The sequence below is a fragment of the Colias philodice genome, chromosome 11 (genome assembly GCF_061535455.1).
Source record: "Colias philodice isolate Cphi_HAF_F1 chromosome 11, ilColPhil1 Martin Lab GWU primary, whole genome shotgun sequence".
NCBI classification, from domain to species: domain Eukaryota; kingdom Metazoa; phylum Arthropoda; class Insecta; order Lepidoptera; family Pieridae; genus Colias; species Colias philodice.
Window position 1 is genome coordinate 4643424 of NC_143096.1, and position 27404 is coordinate 4670827.

Below are 27404 nucleotides of genomic sequence, written 5' to 3' on the forward strand. Positions count from 1 at the left end.
ATATATTTAAGGACAATCATTACACACCTAAAAGAAATCTTGCATATCTATTATTAAAGGTGAAATGAATTAAATAATACAAACAAAATCACAAACATACATTGGTTATTGTATTGTTATAATACATCAGATAGAGCCATGATAGAGCACGGTTTTGATGGTGCGTAGCAGTTATCGTAGTTTTAGTGACGTCATTTTATTGAGATATATAGGCGAATGTCAGCGGCGCGCGAGCACATTGCAAGTGTAGTGACAGACCGGCATCAGGCTTGGTCCTCGTGATAATATCGTTTATCGATAACAAATAGTTTCTTTGTAGTTACAAGAATTACTAGTGAAACTCAGTGACTTAAACGAAAGCATCTCGAAGAAAGTGCTTGGTAAGTGTTTTCATTTAATTGTACTGAAAATGAAATCGAAAAAACTACAATGAAATAAGAACTAAATTAAGACTTTAATGTCACACAAAAAAGTACTCATAAAAATAAAATAAAAAAATTACAAAAGCGCAGTGACTTATAAAAGCTTACAAAACAATATTTTAATCTAATAAAGTTTAAAAATCAATATTCATAGAACAATCTCTGTCAGAATGCGACATTCGAACAACATCTTTAAATTGTTAGTTTAATTGCATAAAATGGTAATGACATTCAATTAAGTGTAAGAAGTTATTGTTGTAATTAATTTGCACAACGCATGTCTAATTGAATTTTAAAATACATTTATTTGCAAATCAACAAGTGTCGATCTCAAGCATAAAATTATTAATTAAGCAGTGAGATATATAAAACATAAATAAAAAAATTTTTCGGCTTTTTGCGGGAAATATTGTAACATCGTCGTAGTACCTACTCAAGACCGTGAAAGTTCTGTGTTACCGACTAGTGCACAGTCATACACTTCGATGAATGACGTTAACTTTTTTTAACGTACTTTAAAAATAGTTTACGATTTATTTATGAGCAATTATGATAATACAATTCGTGCAATTATTAGGTAACTTATTTTTCAATCGAAAAAAAATTGTAATATGCGTAAGAATGGAATCTTAATTGGTATATCATCACTACATAGTATAAAACAAAGTCGCTTTCTCTGTCCCTATTTCCCTATATCCCTTTGTATGCTTAAATCTTTAAAACTTCGCAACCGATTTTGATGCGGTTTTTTTTAATAGATAGAATGATTGAAGAGGAAGGTTTTAGTGTATAATTTATTAGGTTATAGACAAAGCGGGCGAAGCCGCGGGCGGTAAGCTAGTTATGAATATCAGACGAAGATAAAGAATCCACTAAAGGACATGTCCAAAAATGTATGAACCAAAAACCCAGAATCGACAGGAATGAAACGTATACCAATGGATTGGCATTGAAGTATAATATAATATTACCAAGGGGGCAACTCTGAAATCGTTATAGTATAGGAGCTAGGAGCAAAATAAAATAACTAAGAAATTCCTTAAAAAAACATAATATACATAAGTTTCCGTTATGTTGTGGCTTAATATGACGATGTTATAATGTTTTATAACTTGTGTTACACATAGGGCTGATTTTTCAATCCTTGGTTAATACTTATTCGTCGAATAACGTATTAAACTACCATTTCAAAAATGTATTCTTTGCCCGTCTTTGACAATTTACGGGTGACATTTTAATATTATCGTGTAATACTTTATTAGGCGGATAAGTTTTAACCATGGATTGAAAAATCGGCCCATAATAAATATCATATTTTACAAGCAACGAAACAAAAACGTTAAAGCACAACATAACAAAAACTCTCGATTTTGTAGTTTTGTTCTTTTAGTTTATAGATACTACGATTGTTATATTACTATATTATGTATTATTGGTAATTCTATGGCTAAAGATTGAAAAAAAAATCTGTATAGTATAGGAGCTAAGAGCCAAAAAAACAAAGTGAAAAATCGTTTGAAAATAATAAAAACTCGTTATGTTGTGTATTAGAATATCGTTGTTATTCATTTATTTTTATAATTAGGTCTAATTTTGTTAAGTTTTAATCATATTATAATGTACCTATCTATAATATAACAACTACATTCGAATCTACAACAAATTGTGTTACACATGAATGTACAAGCAAAAGCAATTAATCAATTAAAAATTAAAATTATAATATCAACGATAATCTCATCCACATCATAATAATTTTCAAACGATTTTTTATTCAGTTCTATTGTGTTTTAACTCCTATACTATACCTATTATTATTTTTTAATTCCAATCCACAGAATTAGGCACCAATAATACACACAGTAATATAGCAATTGTAGTATCTTGAACCAAAATAAAAACTACTAAAAACGGAATCTTTAGTCAGTTATGTTGTGATTGAACATTATTATGTTGCTGTTGCTTTTAAATGTGTTGATGATAATTATCATGTATAACACAAGTGATACAACATTATTATAACGTCATATTAAGCTACAACATGACTTAAACTTATTTTTTTATTTTTTTAAACGAATTTCTTACTTATTTTATTTTGCTCCTAGCTCCTATACTATAACGATTTCAGGATTACTGCTTTTGCTACATTATATTATATTTAATTATCAATCCATTGGTATGCATTTCATTCCTGTCGATTCTGGGTCATTTTTTGGACATCTCCTTTACTAAATAACGTCCACATTTTTGAATACCTAAGTATATTCAATATTTCAATATCCACAAAGTTCATACATTTCTTTACAGTTTTTGTAGAGTAGCCGTAATAATTATCATATTACAATTTATTAATATTTCTTCATTTTAAACTAATTTGCTGAACATTTTAAGTCGGTTACTCAGTTAATAATATTGGCAAACGATATCTAATTTAAATTAAAATATGTATAAGTATATTACATATTCATTATAATATTCTCTCTTTTTCAACGCTTATAATGCTTCAGCTTTTTACGCAAGCTAATAAATTATATTATCCGTTAGGGCCTTGATCTTTGAATAAGCGCAGAGATATAACTTTTTTACAATGCCTTTATTGTCATGTGATCGCTAGTGTTATAATTTGCAAGAGTTTCTAAATGAAGAATACAATTATATCCAAATTTATTGTCCAAAAAAAAGCATATTCATAAACTAGATCAACTGAGATTATATATCAAACATTATTCAAATATGTTCACCTATACTTGCACCGCGTGCGGTAGCCCGAAATTTTAGACGGCCTTGTGGTTAGGCAATAGATATTATACCACGGTTACTTTTAAGTCCGTGTGGGCTCTTGTTTACTATAATAATTTACAAGCTAATTATTTTATTTAACTTTATATATGAATATTATTACGAATGAACTCGAGTGTGACGTTCGAGGAAATTACAGATACAGTTTACATTTTTATGCATATGGTTTATGTATAGCGGTGGGTATGGAAGGTCTAAACGAGGTCTTTTTTATTTTAATAGTTTAGAAATAAGTAGTTTTTTGGCTTCTCAGGGGTTCTCAGGGGTTAATAAAAACTGCTTATCAGCAATCATTTGTATAGATTTCAGATGCATAAAATATTTAATGGGGAACATTGTTTCACAATCTGTATTGGCTTCAAAGTTCAAATGCTTCAATGCTCTATTAATTTTGTGTAACCGTATGCCATACTATTCCAAGCATTTCTAGTTAAGTTTGTGAATACAACATGGAATAATAACAACTTTTAAGTTTTGTAACATTGTAACTATAAAAATTATACAAAGGATGTGCGGTTTTTAAATAAATACGAAGCGGGGTAACTACAACCGAAACTTTATTTTATTTTTGCATATAATATGATATTTTGCAATTAGCTAATATGTATATATCGTAATATTTTATATCCTTGCTTGATCATGAACCTTGTATAAAGAAATGCTGATCTGTTGCAAACATTATATTGCACGGAAAGTTGCTAAATATTATAATTTATTTTAAAGTCTAACTTTTTGTTGAATTGGTCGCATAACTTATTCAATTTAAATTCAATAAACAAATTAGAATTGCTAATCATCCGTTTATAATCGTTAAGTTTTAAGGACATACGGATGTTTTTTTATGTCTGTTTCTTATGATAAGCTAGTATTTAACAAATTACGAGACTTCTTACGCCAGCTCTTTTTCTTCTAACTTATTTTTGCTAACGTGTTAGTACTTAATGCTCTTTAATACTACGAATCCGTATCGATAAATTCATATTATAGTAGGTACCTATGAAATAAATTCTAGATAGTGGTGACTGAGCATTTTAATTTAACTATAAGAATGGGAAAACATCACACTATATTTTTTATAATAACTACGATTACTAATAAATATAGAGATTGGCTTCTACTAATATAGGTAATAAAGGGTCTTTGGAGTAATTGCGAGTATCGGGTAATTCCAATCATATAAAATTTATAAGTAGATAACCGCTGATTGTTGCTATAAAAAGTGCTAGTACATATAATCAATCCTATACAGGTACACATTTATACGATTCTTATAAAATGATCCATCTAAATTCGTGGCAAATTTTAAAATTACTGAAAAGGAGCTTATAGCAAGTTTTAACTGCAGAATACGTACCTAATCCATTTTGTAAATTAATTTTTATAATTTTTCATGAAAAATATATAAGTATTTAACTTAAAAAAAATCGTTCGTTTTTGATTCATTAATTCTTGTAAGATTTTCTGGCGGAATGAGTCATCTTGTTTATATTGCAATAAAATTAATTTCAAGCGACATCGTTATGAGGCCCTAAAGGGTAGAGAAAAAAGATTCAAAAAGCACCAGATAGAAAAATATAAAACAGGTTACACCAGATTGCTTGCTAGTTTCAAGAGCTATTATAATTTAACTGGATTGCTAATTGAAACCTTGTCAACGTAAAAAAACATCTTCAGAATTAACATCGCAAAAATATTTCTATTATTATTATTATGGCCTTTAAAAATTTTAATGTAATCAATATCTTCGACATGCGTGGGCTGAAACTTTTGAGAAGAAAATATAGGTATTAACTTCATGAAAAATAAAATAATTATATTGGTGAATATAAAACAAGCTAAATTCATTAAAATGTAGCAGTCGTTAAAATCTAGATCATTAAGTCTAGAATTTTATTTTAATGACGTTTTTGTTGACATATAAATTTTGTGTCCACAACTAAATTGTTCGTTTATGAACAATTCATTATCAAATTGTTAATACAGATTGTAAGATGCCGCTATTTTGAAAATAATTAATTTCCAAATTCTCTTAGAATTGCTACGTCACAAGTGAAATAGTTGTGTTCACATATAGAGTACATGAACCATAAAATCAATTGACACCCAATTGACAAATACCTGCGTAGTATTACGTTATTATTAAACCTATAAAACACGTCTCGAGTTCTTCATTAACTGTATTGTCCAGCGGAAAAACATAACCGCTAAATGTCTTCGGAAAATCGCACCCAAAGCCTTTTCGCCTTATTTAGTTGAGGCCATCAAAATCTGACAGTCCGGTGTAAAAATAAACGTAACACTATTTAGCGGTTTAGTGTTAATGATATATAACCAGGGGTATTTCATTTTTGAAATCGCAAAAAATTGCCTTTGCATGGTGTCTTATAATTTACGAGTACGGTCTCGAAGTGCAGAGAACTGGTCCTGCTTTTGGTGGCATTGAACTTCTGTTGGTCATATACAGAATTTATTTGGAATCAAGTTGCCGCATTGCAACACCGCGTAGGTACCGCTGCGTTAGGTGCTTTTGCAATCAACACGCTCCGTGGCTGAATAAATATCATTAAACTTTTGATTTTTAATTGAGTTACGAGGATCATAATTCAACGATTTATTGCCATTACGATGTGTTGAAATAACTGACATTAGATGCTAACAACAGCAATTAATTTTTGCACTCCCCTTTAGTTTTTTTAGATTTGTGGTTATATTGTCACAGTTACTTTATTTATCAGGATTTTTATACGCTAGTCAAATCGATGATTTGTAGTATTGTATATTATAATATATGTTTATATTTTTAGGATGTATTTATATTTTATATATATGTATATGTAGGTATTATTATTTTATTCAGATATATATTAGCATTATCATAGCATTATCTTGTATATAATATTATATATTTTATTTTCAATGTAAGTATATAATATCTTATGGTATATTATATCTTATATTAGTGTGTAAGTATATGTTTTTTAGTATCATCTATTTATCTTTAACTTTTACCTACCTCCGCTGTACTTATTTATTGTTTTTCACACAATCTGTTGGTTGCCTGGAAGAGATTACTTGTTAGTAATAAGGCCGCCTTCTGTGTTGTATGTCCTAGCTTAAGTTTTTTATTGTACCTACTGTTGTTATTTTTGCAGCACAATAAAGTGTTTATTAAAATGAAATAAATAAATAAATAATATTTCAAAATGGTTAGTTTAGTTTTGTTTTGTATGCGGAATAATTTCCATTTATAGTTACCATAGCCACGCAAATGTCCATACTTGTTCTACCGTACTACTATTGTCCTTGCTATATTTGTAAGGAAATAAAATACCTTAGACTTTTTATTGCATATATAAGAACGAAGAAGGCCATTGAGCCATAGTTATTTTAATAGATACGTAGTATAATAAACATAAATCCTAAAGTACGATTTCATGGCGGAAATGTAAATAAGGGAATAGCTAGCTATTTTGAGAGAAAGAAAGATCATTTATTTGACTCCACAACATTGAAGTAAGACAATACAATTCAAACACAGTAAAATTAAAATATATGGGTGATTATACAAAAATGGGGTAACTTTTGAGGATATTTTGTTTACTATATTTTTTATATCAGATTGTTACAAATTAGGGTGTATATGATAGCTAATCTAATGAATATATTGTTCCAAATCGGGCCAGTCAGTTTTTTAAGTAGATTGTGAGATATTTTAAATTTTCTGTAATTGGCCTCCAGGGGACTGACGAGGCTAACATGGTACTGATAAAAAACACAATTTTGTAATATTCTTAAAGAAATTGAATGAAAATTACTACAAATCTCTCAGTTTTAATAATGGCACATGTCTTTTAAGTATTAAAATCACTTAGTTACGTTTAAAAATGATAATTAATAATATGTGATACTGGGAAAAAACAATGTCTCAAGTTTCAAAACAGCCTTCTGACATTTAACGCTACGTGAATATTCTTACTCTCTTACTTAACTTTTTCTACTTTGACTTAGTTTTACTTGATATTTCAAGTAATTCACAAACAATAGAAACAAAAAAACGGCCAAGTGCGAGTTGGAGTCCTAAAAAACCTATTTTTTATTATGTTTGTAACTAAAAATTTACACTTTTAGCAATTTTTCCTTATCTGTGTTATAAAGACGTTGCTATTTACCAAGTAGAAGTAAACTATATAGCAGTTTATAGTAGACTGTATACACTGCAAGCATCCTGTGTGTTTTTTTATTCCCTTGCGAATATTTAATTTTGCGGAAATTTGCAGTATTAACGGATGTAGGTATCTTCTGATTGCGTTGCGTTATAAGTTTGATTTTTTTACAGCCCCAAGGGTTCTTAATCTTGAGTATCCAATATAAATTTCAGATTGATACCTCCACGCGTTCCAAAAAAAACGTCTTAACAGACAAACGGACAACAAAGTGATCCTATAAGGGTTCTGTTTTTTCCTTTTGAGGTTCGGAGCCCTAAAAATCTACCAATATTTATGTTAAAAGTACTAATTATAGTAAAATTAAAAACCAAAGTCTCGAATGAAAGTCTCATCTGAGTTTTCATAAGAGCCCCTTGACATTTTTATAATGTTATTAAGTATATTAATTAACTTTTATGTTATTTTGAGGTAATTTTACTTCACAGTAATATACGTATACGTATTTATCTGATAAATATAAAAAGCTATGCCCTGAAAGCATCAAAATCAATAATTAAAATAAAATAAGATCTTTTTTAATAAAATTATTAGTAGTTTGTTTCAATAGCTCTTTTCTTTGCTACTCTTTCTTAAATGTTTCTTCCCTAGTCAAATTCAGGTTCTTTTAGCGTGGCGCATGATGTTTTAAACTGAAATATAAAATAGAAATGCTTATACCAATAGCAATCAAGATAAAAGTTCTCAAAAACGACAGAATCATCAGTACTATGGGGTCGCGTCAGTCCTCTGGCACGATATCTGACAAAGGACTGATGCCAGCGGATTGATGAAAAGGGACTTAATATGAGGTTATAATCACAAATTATGTTTTTTTGCCTAATTTCTAATATCAACAAACTATATTTTTACAAATCATAGTTAACCATTTATAAATGAAAATAAAAATCGGATTAACAATAAAATAACGACTCACCATAGGACTGAAATGTTGACTGGCGCAGCAAGATTTTAGAGGACAAACACAACCCTAGCGCTGGTACAGTTATGACGGCCGTCAAAATATGCGGTGCACAAGTAACTTCATTACCAACATTAATACTTAGACAGGGATTTGACCTCGACTTGGTGATATTTAGCGAGAATTTCGAATTTAAAAAACACACAACGGACTGACTAGTGAAAACGATGACAAAGTTTAATTTTATTTTTTAAATAAAATGGAAAACATTGCGTTATGAAATTTGTAGTATATAATACTATGTACATCAAAGATTGTAGTGTTTTTGTAAGTTTTCTTAAATCGATGATAATGTTTAAACGATAGTCACTTGATTGTTGGTTTTCGGAGTTGTGACATGCCAAAGTACTGACATTTGAGGTATTAATTTTTTTTTTTTTATTCATTTGTATTTTAAATAAAGAAGTGAAATTGAGTGACCAAATAAAGGACGCTTCATTGTTTTAAAATAGATTGTTATTTGAATAAAATATAATAAGACTTTGTTTAAATTGGCTGATGACATCGAGTTACCCCATTTTTGTATAATCACCCATATATAGCTAAATTAAAAGATATAAATCTAAGAAGTGGAGCCAAAATGGTAGCCACTCAGCATAAATTGCAACGCAGCTGTTGCAACACTGATTTTCAGTGGCTCTTTGAAGCGATTGGAGCGGCAGTACCTACGTTCAAACTATAATAATATAATATAATGTAAACTAATTAGAGCAAAAAGAGAAAATACATACTTAAGATAATTTAACATGACATATAAATAGATAAATGTTTAAAATTAAATCATTATAATAAATACATAATATAGTTATAGACAGATAGATAATATACCTACATAATATAAAATATTTGTAAAACCTAATAAAAGTTAAACCCATCACACAACTAAGGTTGGAATTTAAACTCATGTAATACCTAGATATTTTTTATATTTTTGCTTGAAAGAGTTTAATGAGCTGGAGTTTAATATTGGTGGTGGAAGATTGTTCCAACACTTAGTTGCGGAGTATTTAAAACTTCCCCTGAAAGCAGCTGTGACACTCCTTGGCATAGCTAATTTGCAAAATGAGGAACGAATAGCATAAACGCTGCCCTCTCCCATCCATGCTAACTTGTCGTAGAGATATTTTGGCGCCTTTGTCATTACTACTCCAAAAAGTAGAGACGCGAGGTGTAACCGCCTACGACTTTCCATTTTTAAGCATCCAGCCTCTATCAGGTACGGGGTAATATGGGACCGTGGGGGAACGTCCCAACAAAAACGCGCACAAGCGTTATGAACGCGCTGTATCGCGTTCTTACTACGGCATAGTAACGATTCGTACATCGACGTTAAGGTGTTGCCGAATACGATACAGCAGCTTGAGGCGATAAAAACAATTTGCAATGGTTGTATTTACGTGCTTTTCGAACCGAAGATTTTCATCAAAAACTACTCCTAAATTTCGAGCCTCGTTGACGCGTTCTATTGAACTATTTTCGACGGTGACGATCGGATTCTCGCACTCAATCCTACGGACCATATTAATCATGTATTTATAGTATTACCTAAAATCATGTATTTCGTTTTTTCCTTATTAAGCACCAGTGAGTTCTCACGAGACGCTGATATCCGATCTAGATCGCTGTTCAGTTTTGCGGTGGACGCTAATGTCTGTGAAGGATCGAAAGAGATATGTATACAATTGTATATCGTCAGCATAGGCATGATACTGACAGTGATGTATACAGCTAAAATCAGCACTGTAAAGGATAAATAATAAAGGCCCAAGTATAGACCCCTGCGGTAATTATATTTTATTATTAAATGACTCGTTCAGAGGTTTTCAAAACAAGAAGCTATTTCTTGGGGTATATGAAACACGAAGTTATTTAATAAAGATTACTTCAAAGATATTATAGTATTATATTATCTGTGATAGAAATAAATATTCTTTATTCTCATCTCTGAACTATTAAAGCGGATATAATCAATTAACAGCTAACATATCACTATTAAAAATAATCACATAATGGTTGAATTAACCAAGTCATTATTAATAGTAATTAATTGTTGCAAAAAAACCGCAGCATAAATACCTATTCGAGGTGAAATAAATTGAATGCTAAATTAATTTAAGTTTATAAGCGTAAAGTGTATATAGGTACTCCTTTTCGATTGTAAACATAACAAAAATAAAATTTTAGTAGCAGCAATTCTGTCCAATTCGTTAAAACCTAAAAATATAGTAATTTCTTACAAATCTTGTACGGTCTCAAGTTTTTGCTGTGATCCGAAATTTTTTTATTTTTACTTTTTATAAACCAAAGGAAACATAATAAATAAGAAAGCACCTCATGGTTATTTTATTTTTATTTAATCCTGAATAGCTGTACCGGTTCAACAGACCTGTTTAGTACCAAGGCAATTAGGATTTACCACCTGCTATTTCAGTATTCCTCCATTTGATACTTACATACTACCTTCTTTGTGGAAAACTTACTAACAACAAATTATATACTAAAACCCTCCTCTAGAGCCACTCTATCTATTTAAATAAATAAATAAATAAATAAACGTTTATTGTCAACATAACACAAATACACCAGAGCATGAGATTTTACACAATATAAACATTTAGTTAGTAACACACATTAAATTATTTATCATCAATAAGTAATTATCATCAAAATATGTATTCATATAATGTGGGAAGGTACTGGGCATTTTCACGTTGACAAAAGGGACCAAAAAAATTTAAAAAAATTTAATTTTTTTTTAAATTTAAATTTAATTTAAAAAAACCTCATCAAAATCGTAGCGTATATTTAAATATTTAAGCATACATAGGGACGGACAGACAGCGACAGCGACTTTATTTTATGCAATGTATGGATATTTATATTTTTTATTAGTATAAGCGTATAGAACGTAGGTCTCTAAAAATGTCAGCACAAAAATAAATAATGCGAATCATTAAACGCTCTTTGTATTCACAACATGTTTATATTATACTATTTATTGACAGTTACTTGGTATTTGTAAACACGCTCGTTACGATACGAGAGCATGGGCGGTCTAGGTGCAAAAATATAATAAAAGAATCCATACCATTAAATCAGTAATAAAGTACTTACTTACACATCGCATGTTAGTTTTTTTTTAATTAATTATTATCGATTTAGTATTTATTAAACATTTTAGGAGAAAAAAAACTTTATCTTTACATATCTATAATAGAATCGTAGGAAACAAAACTGTACATTTAAGGAATACTTGGGGCGTGATTACAATCGATATGGAAGCCGAAAAAATATACATTTTTTTAATTTTTGTCTGTTTGTCTCTATAAACTCAAAAAGTATAGGATTTACGTCAATTTTTTGCATTAATATTGCTAAAAGTTCGGGTTAATATGGCTATCATCACAATAAGACCAATAGGAGCGGAGCAATGCAGGTAAAACCGGGGGGCACATCTGTAATAAATATAAATTTATTTCTCACGCACTACACTATCTGTATAAGTAAAGATCCTTGTAGGCTGTGGTACTATTGGTACCAGTTTTTTAAATATAGGTTTAGTTTTAAGTCTATTATAGTAAATAACTTATTAGATGACGTCATTCTACTTCTGTTATAGAAATAACAAACATGTATAATAAAAATAAACATTCTACGAGTAGGTAATATTCTAGAAATATCTTTGGATCGTATATTATATGGAATATTTTTAAATCAACAATCAAAGAATCACTAAGCAATAACAAATAGATCAAAAGAATCATATTGATCTATTTGTTATTGTATTTATTTAAACATAAAACTCAATTTAAAACGCAAAAAAATATGTTTATCTAATAATATCAATAAATATAATTATATATGTACATACCTATTTGTATTAATTTAGTTTAAATTGACTTGTGTAATGTAAACAACTAAAAAATAAAAGGTGTTTTTTGTAATGACTAAAACTATTCAACATAAACAACATTTTAATTACACTAAGCGTTTTTTTTAATCCATATCTCAAAAAATATAATTTATAAACAAGATCATTTTTAATTTTTATTTAATTGCTAACAAAATAAACAAATTGTTAAACTAATATACTAACATCATAATGGCTGTTTAATTTATTTAACCAGAACCATTTCACGTTTACTGCATATTGTGGAAATTATAGACAACACTTGCACAGACCATGTTTTTTGTACAATGTACGGGAAAAATCACAGCAACGTGTTTTGAAACCCTTTGTAATTGCAATCACTAATTGGAGTACTCTTGTCGAACGAGCGGAAATCACTGCGAACCTTTTGTTGAATCATAATAAATTACGTAAATAATCTAGGTACGTTCTTCATTGTCAAGGATCAATGACTGATCTGGAAAACACAAGACTTTCTATTGACTCATCCATAATCACTTAACCAGAAGATGACTGTAATAACGAAGCAATGTAGAGCTGTACAAAATACGTCAGTAAATTTAAAAAAAAAATACGTTAGTTTGAATGAGTAGCTTGTGGAGAAAGGTTTGCAAATGCACAAATTACATTATTTATAAGTTATTATAGTAATGTAATGTCAGGTTCTAGACCGGGAGATACTGACACAAAATTTCGAGTCATTTGTAACAGGATGGCGGTTCTACAGGGGTCTTAGTACGCAATGACAAAAAGAAAAACGATGGCGTGAACGCTGGTACCGGCGGCTTAGTCGCGTGGGCGTTAGTCGAACTCGTCGGAAAATAGCGAAAGTCAAACGATTTGTAACAGTATGGCACTTATTTTTCCTGTAAGTTTGAGGATCAACAAATATAAATACAAAATTTCAAAGATCTATGTGTTGGAAATCTTCACTTATATAAATTAATAATAAATTAAGTTTTCAAGTATGACAGCACTTTTTCCCCTTACTAGAAGTATGGCAAATATAATAATGGTCACATTTTATCAAATACTCTCCAAAAATCCAAATGCAATACTGGTACAAAAAGTTTGGCGAAATAAAAATTTTTTGCAGATTTTCGGCGGTATGGCGACCATTTGGAATCGTCCGAAAAGTATGGCATGGCGATTTTCGTAAATGGCTGCACGACGATAGTTACCTGTGCAAAAGTTAGCCTGGTACAAATGGTTGAATGATTGTTTTATTTAAATCAACACATTCGCATCGGTATGGCGGGCTGTAAGTCACACCGGAAAAGTATGGCATGACACTACCGCCTACTACTTTTTTATGAGCTATCGGTAAATTCTAAAATTTTTGTGTTACAAATCGTTTGACTTTCGCTATTTTTCCGACGAGTTCGACAAACGCCCACGCGACTAAGCCACCGGTACCAGCGTTCACACCATCATTTTTCTTTTTGTCATTGCGTACTAAGACCCCTGTAGAACCGCCATCCTTGTTACAAATGACTCGAAATTTTGTGTCAGTATCTCCCGGTCTATTCGTTATGGCGAGCTAGGACGGCCGTGGCTCAATGTCGCACTGGCATCTAATCGAGTATCGTATGTATGCTAGCTCTGTGCTAATGCTCAATGCTCTCAATCAAATGCTCAATGCGTAATAAATGGCAACACCATAATTTGCCCTACTGTTTGTTTTGACGCGATTATAGCTCGGTAGAGACGGTATGCAGAACTGTGCAAAATAAGTGATCAGACTCTTTTCATACAGGATTCGTAATAACAAAAGCCCTGAATATTCTTTCTTTTATCAAATTCATTTCATTCTTTCATTCAGTTGATTTCATAATCAAACGACTAGTGAACCTTTACCAAGTTCACCTATAACAACTGATATTTAAGATTACCCAAACACAAAATATGAACTTTATAAATTAGAACTAGTTTCTACTGAATTATTATCATTATTGTTAACTAGCGGTCCACCCCGGCTTCGCCCGTGGTACATATTTCGCAATAAAAGGTAGCCTAAGTTCTTTCTCAGGGTCTAAAGATTGTCTGTGCCAAATTTCATCAAAATCGGTTAAGAGGTTTATGCGTGAAAACAATACATACATACATAATTACATAATTACAAACTTTTCCTCTTTATAATATTAGTATAGACTAGATGACCCGACACACGTTGTCGTCTTCGCGAAAATTGTCAAACCCCTAAAGTTTACATATTCGTTGAGGATTAAATTTCTTGGGGATTTTTTACATTCTTGTTCTGGCAATAACGAACACATCAAAATAGGAATTATCGAAATCAGTCCCGCCGTTCACGTGTGATGCTTTGACCAAGGGAAATAGGTATTCATTTTCATAAACAGAGATAACTGTTGCGAGATCTGTGTCTATGTAGTATGAGTTAAAAATAATATATTAAAAGGTATCTATTTGGAAATTCATTGAGCCGTGGCACAGATTCTGAAGTTCAATGGTATACCAATAATGCAATACCAATCATTTTTAGCGTGGTCATCGTGTCTAAACAACTTTTTTATACTTGTATTTTATATGGCTCTAGGTTTAAGTCATCTATTTGAATAAAAATATCTTTTTGTACGATGTATGTTGCAATTTGCGAATAAAATTGTGTAATAGTCAGATTATATCATATTATTGTAACATCTAGTACCTCGTATTTGAATGATAATGAAACGTATATGAATGCTAATAATATAAAAAAAAAGAATTACCATAAAAATAAAGAATCAACTAACACATATATGTCAATTAGGTACATGCCATTTAATATTCGTACATGTTTTATGTTATAAACATAATATTACATTTTGTATGAACAAGCCCTAAGTTGCTTCAAATATGCACGGTGGTCATAGTTTCATAGATATTTTTTTTTAATTTGACATTTCATTATCTCATGAAAGGACTATGAAAGACGTTTAGATCCAAAAAAAATGTAATAATCAAAGTCTGTTTCTGTTTATAAATCTGATATGCTCGCTATTTCATTAAATTTGTGGAAATAAAAATATTTCTGTCTTACTTACTATTATTGTGGTTTTTAGATTTAGTGGGTAACGGCCAACCATAATAGAAAATATTAAGAATGATCCTTAATTATATATATTTTATGATATTTCACATTCGTAGATCTTTTAATACATTTCGGGTATGTAAGCTGTTTTAGTAAATGAAATTTTAATTAACAAGTGCACTAGACCATAATTTTATGTAGTAAGTTTACCAAATTATATACTAATTATGAATTTTATAACCCCAAAAATATATCTACAGTGACCAGCTAAGCATAAAGAATAATTAACGTGTCTTGGTTGATTTAAATTCGACTAAATCAAAAATTCTTCTAATGTTATTAGCTGGATTACGTTTTTTGAAACACTTATCTATCTCCTCAAGGATCAATTTGTACTATTACGCGCTATTACCATAGAATAAAAGTAGCTATAATGCTTATTACCTTAAACTAATTTCCTTTCAGTGACAATGTGATTTAAATAAAAAGTATATGATTTGCACGTAACGATAACGTAGTACTACAGTTTGTTTATCTTAATCATTATTCAGCGATATAATATATTAATGTAAGGACAGTGATTTGTTTATTAGATGCCTTGATAATTAATAAGGTATGTTACGGAAAAACGTCGTCCAATTGGCTTTATTTCCTTCCATGACGTAATTAATAAATGCGCAGACCCTTATAAATAAATCATTTAACGTAATCAATGTTTATTTATTAAGTAAGGTTAGGTTTAATTATTATGGTTCGTGTCATGTCATGTAATAAGCAATAATTAAACAATATTTGACATCATTTAAAAATTGAAATTTTTGTTTACAAGTATTATAATATTATGATTATTGTCGTGAGAAAATTCTAAAGAGTTCAGCAGAAAAGCTTTATATAATTTAGAGCTTTGAAGTAGAGAGACAGATCCGGATTCCATTTAAATTTTTATCGGTTCTGGTTTTTCGCATATTAAATAATCAATTATAGGTTTGTATCAATCGCATTTTTCAAAACCATATACACTACCTATAATATCCAAGTTGGATGAAAAAGAGAGATAAGTTATCTAATGTATGATGATAAAAAATATCGATTAACCGGGTGGACCGATGAATAAATAATGAAGCTCGAGTATTAAAAAGCATCAGTAAATTTTTGTTTCAACGCGCTAATCTCTGAAAGTACTGGACTGACTTCAAAAAGTGTATGTATAAGATATTCATATATGTAGAATATATAATCATAATTTTTTAACAATAAAACAGATACACAAATAATTTTTTTTTTAAACGGACAAGTTTAAAATATTATACGAAATCTGTGCGCACGTGGGATACGATAACAAAAACGTTTAGTTTAAACCAAGACTATAGAATACTATAAATATGAGTGCCCTTAGCATAATATTATGTAAATTATATTATTTTTTTTTTTTTGGGTTGTTGTAATTTTCCAACTGAACTAAGGGAAATTGAATAGGGAAAGAAGAGAGAGAAAAGAAAAAAAAAAAAATAATAAATAAATAAATAAATAAAATGCAGCGCACCCCGCCTGATAATAAAATTCACAGCGTATGTAATTCGGATTCAGAAACCTTTAAGCATCAGAACGCCATTGACAAGAAAAAGGGTGCTTTTTCCAAACGACAAAAACGTCGGCGTGCGTCACAGGAAGAGGACAGTTGCAAATCTAATGAAGAACGTTCACAGTCTAAAGATGAAATCTTATCAATAATCGATGCTTGGAAAAAGGAGCAAGAGTGTGTTCTAAAAAAACTTAGTGATGATATTAATGAGGTAAAAAAACAAAATGCTAACATACAAAAAACAAATATAGAAATTCGAAATACAAACAGTGAAATTGAAAAATCTTTTAACTTTTTATCTCAAAAATACGAAGATTTAAAAATATTGGTAGGTGAAATGCAAAAAGACAGGAAGAAAACTCTAGAATATGTCAAAACATTAGAAGACCAAATTGAAACTATTCAAAGAGCACAGAAATCAAATATGATTGAACTACGAAACATCCCTTCTAAAGCCATCGAAACGAGCCCGGACCTCGCATCAATAGTCACTAAAACGTGCAAATCTTTGGACGTGCCCATACAACGAGCAGACATAAAGGAAACCGTGAGAATCTACAATAAACATAACCCCCAATCAGCTATGCAAACTGTACTTGTTGATTTTTCCTCGTCTTCAATAAAAAACAATCTCCTAGCTAAGGTCAAGGATTATAATAAAAAGAACCCAAATAATAAATTCAGTTCTCATAATCTTGATTTCCCTGGTCCGAACGTGCCCATCTACATAACAGAAAGTCTCACACCGAAATCAAGAAAATTATTTTACTTAACTCGGATTTTTGCAAAAAATTGCAACTACAAATTTTGTTGGACTTCGAATGGTAGGATCTTCCTCAGAAAGACCGATGGCGCTCAACACATTCTTATCAAGGATGAAGCCCAGCTAAGAGGGATGAACGACGCCCCCCTATGACTAGCAAATCTCATAAATTTTGTTTCTGATTTGTACAATATTAGAACTTTTACTTTATATACTTTTAACCATGTTTTTAAATGTACTTGTAATATTATATTATATTCAACACAATTATTGTTACTATCCACTCTAATACACATACATGCTACAAAATCAAATAAATTTAAGCACATTACTCACTCATTTACCCTTCATTCATATCCGTTCAGAGATGAGAGCCAACTGTTCCAATATGTGGACATTATGTTTTTCCATTTCATCATAGTTCATTGGCCAAGTTTGTTGTGTCGTACCTCTACAAATGAATATGCAAGTCTTTTAAAATGTGACAACCTACTACCCGTTTTTCAAATTCGATTCTTTAAATAATAATATAATTTTATCTGAATTGGAAGAAATTTGTGAAATAGAATGTCATCAACTATCCAGTCCATCTGAATATACGGACAAATTTAATGCTAGTTTTACTAAAAATTCCCTGACTGTACTGACGGTTAACATACGAAGTATCTCTAAAAATTTTGATATTCTTGTATTCTTCATGTCATGTCTAAACGCCCATATTGATATTGTGGTACTGACTGAGTGTTGGATAGATAAAAACAGTATCATACCATCAATTGATTCGTATTCCTCTATCCAAACACAAAGAAGCCATAACCAAAATGACGGTGTAATTGTATATATCAAGGATAACCTTGATTACTCTTTCTCTGAACCAATAGTGGATGGTGGCTCGTGCTTAAGCGTATCTCTTGCAAAAAACAGTACTACACTTATTTGTTCTTACCGATCCCCTAGCTCAAATCCAGCTAAATATATTGAAGACCTAAATCAAATATTAGGCACTACGCGAACTAATAATATTATTTTGACTGGAGATATCAATCTTGACTTATTGCCTGGTAGTATCACCGGTCATACATGTGATTATCTGAACTTGATGCATTACTATGGATTAAGGCAAGGTATTAACAGGCCTACACGAGTGAACTCCTGTATTGACCATTTCATGGTTCGCAGCAAGAATGAATGTAAAACAGTTGTATTTGATCCTCTTACTGACCATGCCCCTATACTCTTGTTAATGAATATGAATAAAATTACAAAAAATAACGTACCTCGTTACACCACGGTTTATAATAATGATCTCCTTTTAGAACGCTTCAAACATATAAACTGGTCTGAGATATACACAATTGAAGACCCAAACCAGATATTTTTTACAAATTATGGAATAGCCTCCCCGCAGCGACATTTCCTAATGTCTACAACTTGAGTGTCTTCAAGAAGAGAGTGCACCTCCATCTCAAAAAGTCGGCAACGCAACTACAGAAACCCCTGTAGATGAATATGGGCGGTGGACTCGCTTACGATCAGGCGCTCCACAAGCCCGTTTGCCCACTCTAATATAAAAAAAAAAAAAAAAAAAAAAAAAAAAAAAAATATTAGAATTCATCTTAAATAAGATACGGGAAGTACTTGATAGTTGTAAAGTCCTGAAGAAAATTCCCAATCGAAAGAAACCTATTAAGCCGTGGATAACCCAAGGTTTGATAAAATGCATTAGAAAAAGAGATAAATTACACAAAAAACTAAAAATATCCATGAATAGCGACTCCCTTAACGAATACAAAAAATATAGGAATGTGTGTAACAAAATAATAAAAAATGTTAAAATAGCGTATTATAAAGCTAAGTTGGAGAAAAACAATGGTAACGCTAAGAAGGTCTGGAACATAATCAAAGAGTCTTGTAACATAAAGCCTTGTAAAGTACCCAATGCTGACCTCTTGAATATTAAACCCAATAAGCATGATGCCTTGGCTGAAATAAACAATTACTTTGTATCTGTTGGAGGTGAACTTGCGAAGACTACTCTAGCTTCCCTTAATGAAACAGAAGAGACATTGGCTTCTAAATCTAAAAATAAGGAGCCACCTCTTGACTCCTTCGTGCTTACTCCAACTAATCACCTCGAAATACAAACCATCCTTGCAAATATAAATATTACGAGTGCTTCCGGTCATGACTTAATACCAACATTTATTTTCAAGAATTTCAGAAATTATTTATCCGCGCCCATATCTCACCTATGCAATACAAGCTTTTCAACTGGAATCTTTCCGCATAGCTTTAAAAAGGCGATAGTCACTCCAATTTATAAATCAGGTAATAAACTCTCACCGACAAATTATAGGCCAATTTCCTTATTATGTACCCTTTCTAAGGTGTTAGAGAAATGCGTTAACAGGAGACTTATGAGCTTTTTGGAAAAGAAAAATCTACTGCATAACCATCAGTTTGGCTTTAGGTGTGGAAAATCCACTGAAGATGCCACTCTGAGACTCACTACTTTAATTTCTTCGTATTTAGATGATGGCTATAAGTGCTTGGGTGTCTTCCTAGACCTAAAGAAAGCGTTTGACACCGTCTCAATTCCGATACTCTTGGCCAGGTTGGAAAATTCGGGAGTAAGAGGTGTTACTCTTGACTGGTTCCGAGACTATCTATCTAATAGATCTCAAGTTGTTCGTCTGGAAGGCTCTTTAAGTACGGAAGAACATTGCTTGTATGGAGTCCCCCAGGGAAGTACATTAGGACCTACACTTTTTCTTGTCTATGTAAATGAATTATGTAAGCTCAAACTAAACGGCGGCGAAATCACCATGTTTGCCGATGACACAGTCATAATATTTAAGGCCAAAACGTGGAAACAACTATTTGAAGGTACAGAATGTGGTCTCGGTGAAGTAACGGCATGGCTTGAAGATAGCCTCTTAAGTCTTAACTGCGCTAAAACTAATTACCTCTGCTTCAGCAAAACTTCCGCTTTAGAACCAGTAAATAAGTCGCTCAAATTACATGTGTTTCCCTGCAATCGTAGTTCTCATAGTTTCCAATCGCAATGCATGTGTCCATCCATAAGCAGGGCTACGCAGATTAAGTATTTAGGAATAATTCTCGATGACAAGCTCAATTGGAAGCTCCAAATAGCGCACGTGTCAATGAGAATCCGGCGGTTGCTGTTTATTTTTAAGACATTGAGGACTTTTGCTAACTTCAACCTAATTTTGCAGATTTATAAGGCCTTAGGTGAATCTCTATTATTCTACTGTTTAACTGCCTGGGGTGGAGCTGCAAAAAGCCATTTCATAGAAATTGAACGAGCTCAGAGGGCCTTGCTGAAAGTAGCCATCAAAGAATCGTTTCGCTACCCAACCGCCCTCTTGTATGAGAGGACTATGGTACTTAGTGCTAGGAAATTGTTTATTTATAAATGTATTAGACGTTTCCATCGACAATGCTCATTTAACAGCGTCAAGAAATTCAACAGGAGAATAGTCGTCCCTGTACCGATGGCTAAGAGTAAATTTGCTAACAGACAGTATAAACATTTGGCTCCTAAAATGTACAATGCCCTTAATAATTACCAGAATGTAACTAGGTGTACAAATTACCAAATAAAATCTAAAATTAAAAACTGGCTCTCTACTTTTGATTATTTAAATACTGAACGTTTACTCTATTAACTAGGACAGTTCTTTTCTCTAATAAAGTCATTCACACACTACACTCCAACACTACACTCTCATACAACACTCTCACACCTACACACCATAATTATCATGTTTTACGTCCACACACTAGGGTTAACCGAGTGGATTATAAACTATTTTTATTTTTTATTTTTTTAATGCATGCATAATTATTAAATAGGTAATTAATTAATAATAATGTATAATGAACAAATGTTGAAATGTAACAAATAATATTATAATAATTTATGTCTAAAGCTGAATAAATTCGTGTACATACGCCATTGTAACAGTGTAATATAAATTAGTGTGAACACAGGCTCCTGAAAAACAGTTTACAACTATATTAGGAGCCTGGGTCATTAAATTTTTGTAAGATATATCTAATGGTGCAAATAAATGATTTATTTATTTATTTCGTTAAGGTATATTAATAAATAACTACTTTACTGTCATCAGAAATCATACCTCATCAAATTAATGTACAATAATATTATGATTGAGTCAAATACCTAGTCTTACTAGCCTCAGAAACACATTTTTTTAAGGTTCATACTTACTTAAGACAGTAGCTCGGTATTTTTAAGGTGACAGGTATCTCTTGCGATTGATGTGATTTCTTGAAGCAAAAATACATTTTTTAAAATATCTTTGTACTTTTTCTGGTCATTGAAATGGATGCCATCATGATAAAGACTTTTACGTTATTATCCTTGAGATCTGCGTGCTACATTTTGGGTTCAACATCCAAATACAAACGCAAATGTTTTTTGTTACTCTACAAACGCAAATATTATTTTATACCTATGACGATATAACAACGAAGAGCTCTAGTAAGCAATGTTTTTTTTGTTACAGCAAACATGGACATTATCGACAGGATAGTTGATAGTTACCATGACCTCATGGACAATAAAAGCGACCAGAGAGTGAAAGATTGGTTCCTAATGTCTTCGCCTTTCCCCACATTATGCATCTGTCTCACATATGTTTTCATAGTCAAAGTAAGTACTGCTATAATCACTACATAGTATAAAATAAAGTTGCTTTCGCTATGTCCCTTTGTATGCTTAAATCTTTCAAACTATAGGCAACGGATTTTGATGCGTTTTTTTAAATAGATAGAGATTCAAGAAGAAGTTTTACTATATAATTGTTAGGTTTTAGACAAAGCGGGCGGGAAAACTAGTACAATATAAAAGATAGTAGATACACACACTGTATATGATTCATTTGATTGTCTATTTATTATGTAAACTATTTATCCTTATGCGATATTTTATTTTTCCATTTAAAATAAATAGTCTCATGATTCCAATAATTTAAATAATTGATTGTAATTATTATGGAGGTTACTTATAAAAATTCATTGTGATCTTGGTAAGCTGTATAGTGTATAGATATATTTTTTTACGAGCGGTAATACAATTTTGATTGAATCTTATTCCAAGTAATCGGGAAGATAGGTATTATATAAGATAACATTTTGGTGGAATGTACTTAATTCATTTATCAATTTCTACCTAATGAATGGATCAATTATTGGCCCATAGGCCATACGTATTAATTGTTTGCGTACCTTATATGGAAGTAATATTAAAGTTCCTTATTAAATAATTCTGGTTGTATATTACGTAATAATATAACTTTTATTATTTAATTCGACGCAAGCGATAAAACTGGTAACAATAATGGCAGTCCAATACTGACGTTAAATGATTTAATATACTTATACCAATACACACATAGTTTTCAAGGACTCTCAGAGATTTTTTTTCACAAAAAAAGATTTTGCCTTTAATAAAATACTCTTTGCCATATAAAGTTCAGTAACCCCTTTAAAAATATCAGGATCTTTAGATACATTTTTTTAAATTATAATTCCAAAAACTCGTAATAACCCAAGTTACTTGTATTTGAATGAACACTCTCTCGTTTATTATTTTTTTCTATAGTTGAATATTCTTATATTTTTGTTGTGTGTCTGTGTGTGGTACGGCTTTTCTTTATTCTTTCTTTACTTTTTAAAGAAATTGTAGCGCGTTTTATATTTGAATGTACCTTACACTGATTTTACACGTTTTTAATTCATCACGTAGTTTTTTATATAAAAAAGTAGTCTATTGACGTAAAAACTAACACATGGGAGTAATATCATCGAAAGCCTTATTATACTTATTATAATACTGCGTAGACGGTATTATTCATAAGAAGTATAGTACTAGATAGGGAAATAAGATAATATGTATTTTTATTTTGATAAAACACCTTTATATTTTTTCGCTTCGCGCCCGTTGAACTTTTTCTCTAGGTGTAAAAGATTCGAAAAGTTTTCTTTTACAATAATAATTAAATATATACTCTATAACATATGTTCTTTATTTCAGGTTGCAGGACCAAAGTTTATGGAAAATAGGAAACCATACGAACTGAAAAATGTACTTTTATGGTACAATTTGTTCCAGGTTATATTTAGTGCGTGGCTCTTCTATGAGGTAATAATTTATTGTAATAGTCATATTATTATTATTTATTATGTCCAAATATATACTATCACATGTTTTCTTAAAATTAAGTATCAGTACTTACTTTATTTTAACGTACTTTATTGTAACGTGTGTTACGACTTACGACACATTCTATAATTATTTTGGTTATCGTGTTAATGTATTTTAATTTTTAACTAACGTATTGATTTATGTTTTTCATCATTTAACAGTATTGTGTAAAATATCAATACAATAAAATGTGATTTCTACAATTTCATCACATTAAATCTTTTTTGAGTGTCACTGAAACCAGATTTCTAGGGAAAATTAATGTTATTCCAACAATTATCCTTACTCGATTATGATTAAAGAAATTTTCCCTTCCATGTCGAAGTATTGCTTACTTGTATGGTGGTAAATGTTAAAAATATGTACCTAATGACGTTTCAAAAGTGCTTCTAGAAGAAGTCTAATTGAATAAATAAATTTTTGAGTTTGAGTTTAAGTGTTCCTTATACATACCTATGTTATACATAGGTATAAACATATCCCTATGAATCAGATTAGTTCTTATATGGCGCATGTGACAAGCGCATTACTATTCATTATTCCCTGTTTAGCATGTTTACCTCGTATGAAAGAAAATAGTCGCATATATTATTGTTACACGTATGCCATCCGTAATAGTTTACGATATGTTTCTGTTTCAGAGTATCATCAGTGGATGGTTCACAACACATAGTTTTAGATGTCAACCTGTGGATTATTCGAGGAGTCCCCAAGCTATGCGGGTATGTCGGAAATTATTAGTTTTTCTCTTTTTAGGACATTATGATTAACAGTTTTTCCTTCCGTATTATGTTTACACGGATATATTTGAATAATTACAAACATTTTAGATATCTTTATGTAAATCAGACTAGCTATTAACGCTTGATGACGTACGACAAACACAGATTTTGATATTTGATTTTTAAATTATTGAATTGAATTTATATAAATTATATATTTACATAAATTTCTAATATAGATGGCGAAGCACCAAATTAAAACCTAAAACAGATTTTTGCTGTATCTCCACTAATTCAATTAAAGTTAGAATACTATTAAATTTATGAATAGAAATTACTTATTAATGTCAATGTTCTAGAGTAACATTGTTTCTGCAATGTTATCTTCTATTTGAATATAAATTGCAATAATATTCATTCATATATAATATGTACCTGCTTACCTTCAAAATTATCATTTGCAAGAGGTTTTTCCGTTTTCCACCCACGTGAAAATGTCGGACAATAGTGGACACTTTAAATTAGAAGAGTTAGAGTTAGCTATTAAATGGAGGTGTCAAATTTTACATTTACAAATATTAATTTTTCGTTCACGGTTGTGGTTTTCACTGAACCTTTTCTTATATAAATGTAAAATATTAATTTATTATACATTAATGAATAAAAGCTCCTTGCAGCTGCTTTAATTTGCCAAATTAAAGGATTAAGTAAAAATATATTTTTTTAACATTTAATAATTGTAAACTCAGGTAGGTAGCATTTAAGATCTTTTTGTTTTTTTTTTGCTTTATAATTATAAAAAACGTGGCGGAATACGTCGCAGAAAAAATGTAAATCTGATTAAACTGAATTATACATATTTGAAGCAATTTTATTTTTTACAGACTGTACACGGCTGTTGGTGGTATTACTTCTCGAAGTTTACGGAATTTTTCGACACGGTATGTTATTTTATTGCAATAATAATTTTATGATTGTTGCTAGTGATTTAACCCAAAAAACTTGAGGTGAATTTAATTCTTTTCGGTAATTTTACGCGCTATTGATCTAACAATTAAAAATATGGTCTCTCCACACACTGATATTCTCGAAATTACTACAAAATGTTTTGTACATATTAGCAAAGTTTTGAATAAACCTAGTGGGATTTTTAAATCAACGCGTAACTAAATATATGATTTTACTTATTCTATCATTTCATCATCATCATTTCCAGCCTTTCAGGACGTCCACTGCAGGACATAGGCCTCCCCCAAAGATTTCCAAAACGACCGATCACCAGCGGCCTGAATCCAGCGGCTCCCCGCCACTTTGATCAGGTCGTCTGTCCATCGCGTTGTAGGCCGTCCCACACTGCGACGTCCTGTACGTGGTCGCCACTCAAGAACCTTTTTGCCCCAACGGCCATCGGTTCTGCGGGCTATATGCCCAGCCCAGCGCCACTTCAACTTACTAATACGGTGGGCTATGTCAGTGACTTTAGTTCTTTTGCGGATCTCCTCATTTCTGATTCGATCACGCAAAGAAACCCCGAGCATAGCCCGTTCCATAGCTCGTTGAGCGACGCGAAGCTTTTGCACCATGCCCGCGGTTAGCGACCACGTCTCAGATCCATAAGTCAACACCGGTAACACACACTGCTCGAAGACTTTCGTCTTCAGGCACTGAGGGATTTTGGACGAAAAGATGTTGCGTAGTTTCCCGAACGCTGCCCAGCCGAGTCGGATTCGACGATTGACCTCTTTCCCGAAATTGGACTTACCTAATTGGACGGTTTGTCCCAGGTAAACGTATTCGTCAACAACTTCGAGAATAGAGTTTCCAACTGAAACCGGAGTGGGCACAACATGGACATTTGACATGATTTTCGTCTTGTCCATGTTCATGCTAAGGCCCACTTGTTGTGAAACTCTGTAGAGGCCACCGAGCATTGTATTGAGGTCTTCCAGGGATTCTGCCATGACTACGATATCGTCGGCAAATCGAAGGTGAGTGATGTACTCGCCATTAACATTGATGCCAAGTCCTTGCCAGTCCAGGAGCTTAAAGACATCTTCCAAAGCAGCGGTAAACAGTTTCGGAGAAATAACATCTCCTTGTCGGACCCCGCGCTGCAGAGGAATTGCCTTTGTGCAATGCTCCTGAACCCGGACTGACATAGTGGCGTTTTCATACAGACTTCTCAACATTTCGATATACCGATAGTCAATGCGGCAACGCTGAAGAGACCTCAATACGGCCCAAGTCTCGATCGAATCAAAGGCTTTTTCATAGTCCACAAACGCCAAGCATAATGGCAGATTATACTCCTCCGTCTTCTGTATAATCTGCCGCAGCGTATGTATGTGGTCCATGGTGCTAAAGCCTCTTCGGAAACCGGCTTGTTCGGGAGGCTGGAAGTCATCAAGCCTGCGTTCGAGACGATTCGTGATGACTCTCGAGAACAGCTTATAGACATGGCTCAGCAGTGATATTGGCCTGTAGTTCTTCAACAGGGTTTTGTCTCCCTTTTTGAAGAAGAGGACAACCAAACTGCTGCTCCATGCTTTTGGCGCAGTGCCCTCGAGTAAGGTGGAATTGAATAACCTCTGTAGCACTCTGAGGATTGGTTTGCCACCCGCTCTCAGAAGCTCAGATGTGATTCCATCCTCACCCGACGCCTTGTTGTTTTTAAGCTGTTTGAGAGCCATCCTAATCTCGTACAGGCTGATGTCCGGGATATCTTCGGTGTAATGTCG

The 27404-nt window shown here is 31.8% G+C and overlaps 1 protein-coding gene across 1 annotated transcript in view; it reads left to right on the plus strand.

Moving 5' to 3' along the window:
* Positions 1-249: 249 nt before the first annotated feature.
* Positions 250-27404, plus strand: part of Elovl7 (ELOVL fatty acid elongase 7) — a 34779-nt gene continuing 7624 nt past the window's right edge. The window contains exons 1-5 of the mRNA XM_089700711.1: positions 250-380; positions 22245-22390; positions 23774-23881; positions 24586-24666; positions 25551-25607. Of these exons, the coding sequence (XP_089556837.1) occupies positions 22250-22390; positions 23774-23881; positions 24586-24666; positions 25551-25607 (387 nt within the window). The 5' untranslated portion in view covers positions 250-380; positions 22245-22249. The remainder of the gene's footprint in view (positions 381-22244; positions 22391-23773; positions 23882-24585; positions 24667-25550; positions 25608-27404) is intronic.